This window comes from Medicago sativa, chromosome 1 (genome assembly GCF_051527215.1).
Source record: "Medicago sativa cultivar Bolivia chromosome 1, Bolivia_mono, whole genome shotgun sequence".
In the NCBI taxonomy this organism is placed as follows: Eukaryota; Viridiplantae; Streptophyta; class Magnoliopsida; order Fabales; family Fabaceae; genus Medicago; species Medicago sativa.
In genome coordinates, this window is record NC_140749.1 from 83,799,823 (window position 1) to 83,812,753 (window position 12,931).

Genomic DNA, 12,931 nt, shown 5'->3' on the forward strand with positions numbered 1-12,931 from the left:
TGAAATTTACATACGGCGACATATTCCACGATGGTCCAAAATATTGCTAGCCTATGGACTCTCTCCTTCTTTTACTTACTTACATTTCTTCTCTCTTTCTAGCTAGTGGTCCAATGGCAAGGAGCCAAGGACTATCACAATATTGAACACGTGCATGGAGAGTGCCTCTCACATTTATTGATCAACAAAGGACAATGTCAAATGGTTTGATTTGTATTCAATGTCGTGTAAGGTTTCCTTATTTATTCATGGCCACCAAAAAAGGGTTGGGCACTTTTTTATAGAATAAATAAGTATAGGTTAAGTACCATGATGGAGCTTAATACAGATTGTGATATTTTTCAAACTTTTGTATTTACCATGTTTTGTATTAAATAAAAGGATAATGCCAAATGTTACAAAGTAACGGCTTAAAAGAGCATCACATGATTTACGACCAACAAACATGTATCTTTAGTGATGCACATTTTACCACTTTGGTGTTGAATAGCGAATCTAATGTTGCAACTAAGTCGTGACAGTTTTTATGATTTCTATCCTTGTGGTAAATAGTATTGCCCTAAGTAAAGAAACAATATCTTGAGAGACAAAATTTCTATACTATATATCATAAAATTTAACTTTCATTCGCGTAGTAGAAATATTTTAATTATACATAATTTGCTTTGTCTGTATTTATTTATTTATTGTTTATGATGTAAGCACCAATAATTATTGTTGTATTCCATTTTAAAATAAGTCCTTGTAATTTAAAAATCTTTATCTCTTTCAAAGTGTTTATTTAAATTTTTACGGATAATTTGTTAACTATTTATCAAGTTATACACTATAGAAACTCATATGAATTTTGAATTTATAATAATAGTTTGAAAGGCAACATAATCAAATTAATTTTTTGTTGCTAGTAATCTAGTTGCCAACATATATTCAAATAAACACATATAAGAAGTGGAAAATAAGGTGGTTCGAGTACATAAATTATCCTAAAAACAAGTCATTAGATTGTAAAAACGATAATAGATATATAAATCTAACACGAGTGAATGGTAATTTGATCAAATAAATATTTAAAAATTATTATAGAGATTCTACTCAACACTTTTACATTTAAAAAATCAGATTGAAAAGTCAATTCAAATCTTCTTATTGAAACATCAAAGAAAATATGAGGATTTACAATAAATAAAAAATGGGACTGTAATTTAAAAGATTTGAAGTTAATCTTTTAAGTTCAAATCTGTTATAGATAAAAGGGAATGCTAAAGTTTTTCAATAAAAGGGAAATTCAATCATTTAGCTTATAGATATACTTAAGTTCCAATCTTTCTGGTGATTGAAGGTAAATCATTATAATTTTACTTTTAATTATCACGTGTGGTGGTTTCATCTCCTTTTATGTTTGAGAGTTATCACTTAATTTATTATAGCTATATCACTTTTTTCCATTGTTAACCTGATGTAACAAATACTTCTTCTACCTTAGTTCTTCTCTGACATTCCTTGTGCTTGAGAGACTAAAGGTGATACAAAATAAAAAAAGTTCAAATCTATTATTTTGAAAATGAAAGATTTTATGTATTTATTTTTTTTCTTATTAAAATGGGTCCTTCTAAATTAAAAATCTATATTGATCCTGGCTGCTGGACACTTGGAAGAACCAAACATATGTATTTATTTTTTTCTTATTAAAATGGGTCCTTCTAAATTAAAAATCTATATTGATCCTGGCTGCTGGACACTTGGAAGAACCAAACAAATAATGTAAGGGTGATACACAATAAAAAAAAAAAAAATTAAAATGAGTCCATAACACGTATCATGATTGTTTGGTGAAAAGGGTCCCATGGCATGCATGTTGTAGACTTTGTAGCAGGTTCATTTTCTTGAATTATGATGAAACCATTGGACCCGACTATCAGATCATGTCTTGTTTCCCTTTGCCTTTCAGTTTTCATTGTTTAATTTATTCAAACAACAGAATTTGACATTAACATTTCATTGATTCAAGAGAAATTGCATTTAAATCTTTTACGAGTGTATTAACTTTGGGGTGATTAAAATTGATTTTAAAAGAATTGATTGAATAGGTAGTATTATGTAAAAGTGAGAGAAACCTATATTTAGATGAAATATTGTGTCACTTACATTAGATTGTTTTTAAATTATCTCTACCAGTCTGTTTGGTTGAAGAGAAATAAGGAAGAGAGAAAGAGAGAAGAGAGAAGAGAGAAATAGAGAAGAGAGAGCAGATTTCTCTTGTTTGGAATGAAGAGAAATACGGAAGAGAGATTAAAAAGTAGTGGGACCCACCACTTTTTGATTTCTCCTCACAAATAGAGAAGAAAGGGAGGAGAGAAGCCTCTTAATTTTGTTATTCCATGTTTGCCCTTGCATTGAAATATTATATTCTCATTTATTTAGAGTTCCTGCAAATATAAAAATGATTCTCTTGCGCAAAGTACTGTACATATGAAGGATATCTAATGAAATTATCATGCAAAGATGTGGATTGAAGGGGTGCACATGATAAATAATTAGTGTTTTTTTAGGGAATTAGTGTATTTATTAGTTGAAATAGTTAACAAATATTTGCAATTGTATACAATTAGTTAACAGCTAATTAGTGGCAAGATAAGAAATTAGTAAACAAATATAGAGTACTCCCTTCGGTCACTATTATAAGCAAATTTTTACTTTTTAGATTCATTCGATAAATGATGTATATGGTCTATATTGTAGACCACATACATCATTTATTGAATGAACCTAAAAATCAAAATTTGCTTATAATAGTGACCGGAGAGAGTATGTATTATAAAAAAAATATTGAGTGTGTCGCTAATTTGCAATTGTATGTTGTACGCTCATGTTTAAATAGTTTAAAAAAAATATTTTCGAAATACTACACTATTTTCACGAGAAAATGCTACACCTTTTATTGGTAAAAAATACTTAATTTTATACAAAAAAAAAAGCTATATGTTTCATTTAAAATAAGTAGTTAAATTAATTAACTGAATTAAAACAAAAGAATTAAATTAATTTGAATAGAAATGTTATTTTAATATAGGGGTATTATAGTACTTTTAATAATAAACAACCCCTCAAATCTACTCTATTTCTCACATACTTCTCTCTTCTCACTCTCTCTCTCTCTCTCACCTATTTCTCTCTTCACAACTTCTCTTCTAAACCAAACACACCCTAAAAGTATTTAGTTTGCAAGATTTGATTGAACTCGTGTGCTAAAAGAAAATTCTACATGTAGACGTAACTCTGTTTCGTTGGAGAGAGTTAAAGAAGAGAGAATTAGTGAAGAGAGAGTTAGGAGAGAAGTACCAAACTTCTCTTGTTTGGAGAGCAAAGAGTTTGTGAAGAGAGAATAAAAATAGGTGGGCCTTACCACCTTTTTGTTTCTCTTCAATTAAGGGAAGAAATGCAGGGGAGTGACGTGGAGATAGCAAATGCACGCTTATGCCCTTGCAAATTCATACTTATGCAATTTTGATTCGTTTCAATGAATTTTTGGATAAATATGCCAAACCCAATTTTTTTTTTTTGTAACAAATACAGGAAAAAGAAAACTTGGCGTGTGTATTATAAAAAAATAAAATAAATGAGGCTGGACCAGCAACAAGGCAGAGAGTTGTGCTGAAATTTGTGTTTCGAAAATATATAATACACTTTAACTTAGATTGTTAAATTAAATAAACTAATTTTGTCAAAGATTGAATCAAAGTATATTAATAATTACATCAGTTAATAATAATTTAAATTTAATTATATCCTTAAAAAAATTAATTATATAGAACCAATAAATTAATTTAACTAAATATAATAAATTATATTTTAGTTTTAATTCAAGGGTATTTTTGTCTTTTTAAAAAAAAAAGTGGCATCTCTTTCTCTTCTATTTCTCTCTTCTTTCTCTTATACCAAACAACCCATCAAATCTACTCTATTTCTCACATTTTTCTCTCTTCACAACTTCTTTCTTACCCATTTCTCTCTTCACAACTTCTCTTCTAAACCAAACACATAAAGCATCTAAAGATAGAGAAAGTATGGATATCATTTTTTCAGTGATCGGTTCGTTAAGGAGTTTGTTTTAAGTGGTGATGTTTTATTTTGACGGTGTTGTCCTTATAGGTATTGAAGGTATGGTTCGGTTAGGTGTGTGTGTAGGGGTGTCGTTGATGATTCTCATTTTCGAGTGTTCCGCTTATATACGGTGTCTTTAGTTGTATTCTTTGAATTACCAGTCTTTGTTCGTCTTTAACAAAAATCTGATTTTTAAATAAAATTTTGCTGTTAAAAAAAATGTTAGATGTGTTAGTAGTAACATAGGGAATCAAACACAAAAATCCCGTGTCGGCAACAATTTTTTTTTTTTTAATGTCAGTAAAGTTGTTTGAATATTCAGACTATAAGACAAATTCTCTATAGAATATTTTTAAATGAATTTATAAGAAAGTCGGCAAATTGGTCACCAGCATCCAAATTGAGGAATTAAGGAATAATATACTGTATGGGTTAAGCTAAATGCAAGAATTAAGGAATCTATGTATGCATGTATATTCGAGCTAGACAGCTTATCTGAATGTGTAAGTGAGGTCAATTAGAGTAGACGACCAAATCTTGTTTTTTATTTAGTATCATATAGTACTGATTAATTTGTAACATTATTTTAAATCAAAATGTTTGGTTTACATATAAAGCAATAGCTTTCTTGCTTAAAAAAATATATAAATCAATTGCTAGCTTCATCAACATTATAGTGCGAGGATCATGCATATACTTATTATATAATGTAACCACTTTTTTTAACTCAATATAATGTAACAACTTGAGCTATATATATCTTACTTTTACCCCCCATCTTTCATTAGTATGCCACACCAGCATCTGAAATCATCATATATGATATAAATTACTCTTGTATACATAGAACAAAAAGAAAAATATGCTTCCATGAATTCCTCCACGATTTCTGCATGTTAATTTGAGCATAAAAAGTGCGAAACCGTTTTAACAATTTATTTTGATCATTTTCTTTTTATGTAGGCGATATTTTTCTTTTTTTGAACAAATCAAAATGAGATTTCATAACAACCATGGTGATTCAACCAGCACAAGGTGTGCAAAGGGAGAACCACCAGAAAGTATTTACAGAGTCAAACTACCATTACAAAACAGCAGCAACAAAATAAAGAAAAAATCACACCTGAACACCCATACAAAGAGTCGGGTGTTTCCACCAATCAGTAAAACTAAAACAAAAGGAAGCTTGCTTCGATTTCAGCCATAGGAATGTATTGAGCTTAACCTTTTCAATAAGAACATCGGAATTAGAGACCGTATGTTGGAAGATACGGTAATTCCTTTCCTTCCATAGAATCCAAATTGTAGCAAACCAAATTGTCGTAAAGAATAAATATGAAGATCTTGGTCAGCCCGCCATCTTAGTAAATTGCATGCAATGATGACGCAAATGTAATGGCATAACCAAAGAAATACCTAACTAGTTAAGGACATTATACCAAAGCTCTCTGGATGTGTCACACTATAGAAATAAATGTTGTGCTGATTCCGTAATTCCACACCCAGCTGCCGCACACATGATATCATCTGAATTTATAATATTCCTCCTCAACAGATTGTCTTTCGTCGGCAATCTATTACGTAAGAGACGCCAAGCCAACAGAGAAACTTTTAACGGGATCTGCTTGTGCCACACATCGTCCACAATAGACCTGTCGTCATTATTGCCTGAGTGAGAAATAAATCTGTATGCTTCTCGCACTGAGTAACCATGAACAGGAACCAACATCCATCTCTAGGTGTCAATAACGTTATCCTGCAAAACAACATTATGTAATAAAATAGAACACTCCCGAACACTTTCCTCCTCCCAAGCTAACAGACGGCGTCTCCACACCCACGCCATTCCTCCTTCCGTTCACCCCAATCTCCACATATCCTCCACCGAACACTCCTTACTAACAGCCAGATCAAAAAGGCAGGGAAACTTTAATCTTAAAGGCAATTCCCCCACCCAACAGTCAAACCAAAACAACGTATTGCGACCATTACCAACTACCCTACGCATATTATCTTCAAACCAACTCCCTACACCCTCCCTCACCCCATCTCGGACACGACAATCGTCATCCACCAATGCGAGCCACTCTTATCCCCCTCCCTCAAGCGCCCTCCCCACTCACCGTAACGGGCTTTCAAAACTCTATACCACAGCCCATCCTTCTCGTTCACCAACCTCCAACATCACTTCCCCAACAAAGATAAGTTAAAAGCTCCCACCTTTCTAACCCCCAACCCCCCTTCCTCCCTTGGTAAACAAATCGAATCCCAATTTATCCAATGAATTTTCCTAGAGTCCTCACCACCCCCCCCCCCCCCCCCCCAAAAAAAATTAAAAATAGATTTGATAGAAGAAATTATACCTGCAGGGGCTCTGAAAAAGGAAAGAAAGTAAACCGGAAGAGAGGACAGTACAGACTTCAGCAATACCAAACGGCCACCAAAAGACAAAAATTTGTTACTCCAAGATGATAATTGCGTTACTATACGATCAATAACAGGCTTCCAAAAACTCAACCTCCTGGAATCCCCACCAATTGGTAGGCCCAAATAAACAAAAGGGATAGCTCCCTTTCGACAGTTCATCACCACTGCAGCCTCAGACAACCAGGATTCAGAAACATTTACACCTGTCAACATACTTTTGTGGAAGTTAACCTTCAAACCCGACACCTCCTCGAACAAAAGCAAAACAACCCTCATAGATTGGACATTCAGCCGAGATTTTTCTCCTATCAAGAGAGTATCATCCGCAAACTGAAGGTGAGTTACCCGGACAACCTTTGCGCTACCAAGACCATAACCATTAAACAGTTGCGCCCCCACACAGCTTGCATCAACACATTAAGCCCTTCGGCAGCCAACAAAAATAAGAAAGGCGACAAAGGATCCCCTTGACGAAGACCCCTCTCAATAAAAAACTCTTCCGTAGGAGACCCATTAACCAAAACTGATGTTGTTGTTGTCCCTACACATTCCTTTATCCATTTACGCCAAATAGTAGGAAAATTCATTTTAACCGTCACCGCATCAAGATACTTTAAATCAACGGAGTCATATGCCTTTTCAAAATCAACTTTAAATAAAAGAAGTTCCTTATTCAAGCGCTTCGCTTCATCCACCACTTCATTTGCTATCAAAATGCCATCTAAAATTTGCTTCCCTCTGACAAACGCTGATTGAGTATCCGACACCACACTATTAATGACACAACGCAATCTATTAGCAAGAACCTCGCTAAAACCTTATACATACTCCCTACTAACGAGATAGGCCGGAAATCATTCAACCGTTGTGGACTAGACACCTTCGGGATCAATGCAATAAAAGTATAATTAATTCCTTTTGAAAGTTTCCCGTTCCGATGAAACTCGACCAAAAATTTCATAAAATCATCCTTCAAAATGTCCCAAAACTGTTTAATGAATCCGAAATGCACACCATCCGGTCCAGGACTCTTGTAACTATCACAGTCCCAAACCGCTTGCTTCACTTCTTCCAAAGTAAACAGCCTTGTTAAACTTCCCGCTTCAGTATATGAAAGTTGGCGAAACTGAAGCCCATCAATACTTGGCCGAGATGTTCCACTAGATTTATAATGAGAAGAGAAATGATTGTACACCGCCTCTCTAATATTTTGCACGCCTTCTACATTAACACCATTAACAGACACCACACTGATAGTATTAGACGATATTTTTCTATTAATATCTAAAAATAAATTGTAGCATATAATATGTTGGATTTGTAACTAAATATTGTTAAAATATCAATTTTCTATAATTTTTACTAAATAACTAAAGATATTAAATGTTAAAATTGTGTATTAGCATGTGTGAAACAAGCAACCTAGTATTTAATATATGAGATAGTGGAAGTAATTTGGTTTATTTGAGTTCGACACTATATCATCATACTATGATTTAAGTACCTCTTTTCAACTTTATTGGTTATCTTAAAAAAACAAAAAACATTATTGAACACAGTGTTGTTTGCTTGGAAGAACAAAATTTGGTCTGGGATATCTTAAAATTCTAAAAGAAGAGAAATTCTAATATGGTCACGAGACCAAACAAATAGTGTTTGGTCACACACACACAAACAAATATTTTTTAATGATGAAAAGAAAATTGATAACAAAATAATTAAATATTTTAAAGATAATATCTTCATGTGAGTGTGTCCAAAGACTATTTATTTGGTCTTGTGACCATGGAAGAATGACTCCTAAAAGAATATCCACACACAAAAGCTTGATTTGAAAGGCAACTTTTTAAGCCAATAACCTATTTAATTTTTTGTAGTGTATCATACATTTATTCTAGTCTCTAGACTAATTTTAATGTTTTTTCTATGGTTACATCTTTTTTTTTGGTTACAAGACTAATTTTAATGTAAACCTAAAAAAAAAAAAAAAAAGGGTTAAACCTCTATCGTTTTAATAAAATAGCATTTTTTTGTGGAGAAAAAAATTGCGATAAATTTTAATAGAAATATTTTTACTCTCATTAAACAAGTTACCATGTACTACCTTTAAAAAAAAATTATCATGTAATATCCTTTTTTGGTAGTGATTACCATGTAATATCTAGTAATTAAACTGAAGCTACTAATTAAATATATTAAAGGTAGAATCAACCGAGAATACTTGATCGATTCAACTGCTAACTCGAACAATGTTTGTGCCTTTTATTTACATTTTAGTGAAACTTCAGGTGCTCATTTATTCTCTGAGTTGAAGATTGATAGATAATAATTGGAAAAGAAACAAGTAAAAAACAGTTCTTATGACCATATTGATGAAAGTTTTAGATTTTTAGCCATAGATCACTAGATACAAATTATAGCATATCATCAATAACAAAGAAAGAACAAGAGATTGTGTACCTTTGAATTAGGTTGATGAGGATAACCGTAGACAACGCCGACAACTATGAGAGGGGTAACCACCCTCGTTCTGTCTAGCTCTAGGTTTTCACCAATATTCAGAATAATTAACCGTCTAATGGGATGACGTTTAAATAGCTATACGGCTGAGGGCAGGGACCTCTCATTGGGCTTATCTAAATGGTCCAACCCATCACAGTCCATTTAGTTACAAAAGCCCAATCACTCAAATTCATCATATAATTAGTGCTTAACACAATAGACCATAATTTATATTATGACACCGACTTATAATAATTGATTATTGTCAATCCATAATTGATTAATTAAATAATTAATCCAACAATCTCCCACTTGGATGACAATACTCAATTACTGAAAGAATAAAAAATTCACTTGTCATAAAGAATTTAAAATTTAAAATTACATGTATGGTCAAAGCACTAATCATTCAAAAGAGAAGTAAGCTTTAATGCTGCAGAAATTGAATCCGATAGGGAAAACAAATCATACAGATCAAAGACTCACTTTTCTAACAAATGATGAATCTATAGTGACACGTTTGAATTAAAAAAGAATATGTCACTAAAGAATAGCCCAAGCATTTTAAAAAATGCTGTAACAAACTCCCACTAACCCAAAATAACATAGACTTAATCAAAACATTATGAGTTACAATACTCATATATATATAAGTCTGTGGTTAGTGGTTCTGCCAATGAGTTTTCAATATTACAGAAGTCGTATATCCACATAGGTACACGAATAGTAATTACTTATAGGGATAGCCTATTAAGAGTGTAATTACATATAGTCAAAATCAATAAATGTTCTACGACATTCAATTAATCCAAGTTTTACAAAAATGTGACTATGAAAATCCATAAAAGCAAAATAGGAAATTCAATAATCCCAAAATTGGATTAACATAGACACTTAGTTTAAAGAAAAAGATGTGGATTAATGTGGCCACTAGAATGTCAATAACAAAAGAACATTTATGATTATCTCAAATTATAAGTACCACAAGAACACAATATCATACTCGATAGGAGTATTGATATTATACATTGTACTTACTGTTTATGACTTCAAAAATGTGGAATGTTGGTAAAACAGAAGCACAATGTATATTTGCATGCCAAGAAGTTATTGTGCATATTCCAACAAGATTGACTTAAGCATCCAATTATGATGCTCATTGAGATCGATAGAATTTTAACATATATCTCAATATAATAGAATGAGACTAAAGTTTAAAGTCTTTTAAGTTATGCCATATTTTATAGTGTGCACAAGAGTATATGGCGATAACGGCAATAATATTGTGTACACATTTCTCTTGATCTCACATATATATATAAACAAGAGTGAGATTTCTCATTTGAGCTCATAATATATAATATTGTGTACACACTCCCACTGATCCCACATATATATAAACAAGAGTAAGTGGGGTTCTCATTAGTGATCACTGATACAAAATATTATAATAATGTAATATTCAACAGTGGGATACTCAATTACTAGTGCAAGATTATCAACATAAGTGATTATATAATTTTAGCCAATAGAGTTTCATGAACTCAACCACATATTTTGCACAGCATAGCAGAATTATTAACACAAGTGGTAACTCAAGAATAATATGAAACCCCCATAAATACATATTTTATCAATGGCAGATTTTATCAAGAAATGGGTTTCGTAGTTAACCACATATTCTGCATTTAGAATTAAGGAGAACGTAAATTTTCATTTAAGAATTTTATAACACAAGATCTCCTTTTCACAATTAAAATTCCACAGAATTTTATAAACATAGTAACCGTTATATGACAGAGTATGATGATTATATAAAAAATTTATCATCATATGAGTGAGATGAGTCTCTAAAAAAAGATATAAGGCTCTGTTCACAATTTTAATAACTCACTCAAAACTCAAATGCTACAATTATACTTACACAAATTTGAGAAACAATTAGGTTACAGGCAGCGGAAATACACAAGACTTATATTTTATTATTATTGAGGATATAAGAGAAAATAGTCATAAGCTTCCATAAGTATTAAAGAATAGCAATAGCATAAATAATATCCTCAATATAAGTCTCTACAAAAATTTCATATCTAAAATATGAAAAACAAATAAATATATTTGTTTATGAGATATAGTAAGTTGACATGTAGAATTTTTCTCACTTATTGAAGAATGATATTTTCTCCACTTGGTGGAGAATGATAGTTAAACTATCTTACCCACAAAAGGATGATTATGTTAAGTAATGTCATACCGATAGGGTATGTCCATCACGTTACACAATACATAGCAATGATTCTCCCACTTGATAGAGAATAGACAATGATAGTTGAATTAAAAAGGTTTGAAAGATATTTTATTTAAAATATTCAACTATTTCTCTATCACAAAATGATATGTTAAGTAACGTCACACCGATAGGGTATGTCCGTCTCTCACATAACAAGGGATAGTAGCAATCCGATATATTTATATATATATATATATAAAAATCACATTTAGGTAGAAATTTAATTCAAAATGTAATAATATTGGATTGCAAAATTTATACAATTTTCTTCATGTCTTTTAACAAAGTAACTTACTTATATTAATCTCATTCAAGGATCTTAACGATAATAAGTAAGAACTATATCATCACAATGTACCATTCTTATGTCTTACAAAATTTAAACATTGATAGAGTATTCTAATTATAATTGACATAAGTATAAACATTTTAGGTACATTGAATAATAACAATTATATTAATAACAACACACCAATAGGGTATGACTGTTACCAATATAATGCTAATCTATTTAACAAAATTTGCATAATTGTACCCACGATAGGTGAGATTACAATTATACAAATAAATAATATGATACAATAATATCATGCATACACAATTATACTTAAATTTACTCAACTTCGGTCATATTCAAATGATAGAAAAATGTGCTTAACAATATTTTAAATTAGCACATCATAAATATGACTTTAGAATTTCTTTTATATAAAGTAGTATAATAACAAAAGTTGTTATTTGGAATAGAAGTGTGTCAAATAGTTTTCTAATTTATCCAGAAAAGAACTCTTAGAATAAAATTTTCAATACTCCCACTATAAATTAGAAATAACACAAATACAAAATGGAGCATTATAGTAAGAAAATAGTATATAACAACAGAGTTCTGTTTAGAATATTCTGAAAAAGGATTTCACTTCTATATAGATATCATAATTGCTCAACAAAAGAGAAGAAAGACTAAATTTCTTCATATATGCAATAATAAGCAATAAGTCACAAGAGGATAAAATAATTAAATCACAACATACCTCGGAGAGTGTGACATTCATCCTTATACTTAGAGCCAATGATTGTTGATGACTTAACGAGAATATCTTATAATATAGTCATCTCAAAATATTCATCAATGGAGAATAAGCAATTGTAAATAAACATATGTGAGACTCTAATTATAAATCAATATGATTTATATAAGAATTCAGATGTAAGGATGATAAATATTTTCAAAATTGCCTCAATTCTTAATAAGTTGTTCTGATAATAATTAACAGATAAACAACAAAGAGGCTTACAAATTTTAATTCATCATTAGACTTTTAGCAAAAAAAAAATGCAACCACGCCTCATTCATAGTTCGACATAATTGTGATCCAAATATTTAATTACGACAAGACACATAATTAGATAGTTAATGGTGTTTGTCACAAAATTTAGAGTAATAAATTAAGGGTCTAGATTAGAGAGTATAGCAGAAAACATAATGTATATTAAAGAGAAATATATCAATTTTAGATTCAATTAATATAAATGACATATATAATATACAACTTACTATACTCCTTTTGAAAACAAAATATTATTAAGACCCTTTAAATCAATTTGTGACAA

At 30.9% G+C, this 12,931-nt stretch overlaps 1 protein-coding gene across 1 annotated transcript; it reads right to left on the reverse strand.

Moving 5' to 3' along the window:
* Positions 1-5,836: 5,836 nt before the first annotated feature.
* Positions 5,837-7,115, reverse strand: LOC146958302 (uncharacterized). The gene is made up of 3 exons (XM_085751929.1): positions 6,894-7,115; positions 6,532-6,774; positions 5,837-5,857 (listed from the first exon to the last, which is right to left on the reverse strand). Exons 1-3 carry the CDS (start codon positions 7,113-7,115, stop codon positions 5,837-5,839), a joined length of 486 nt encoding a protein of 161 aa, XP_085608055.1.
* Between the last annotated feature and the right edge of the window lie 5,816 nt (positions 7,116-12,931).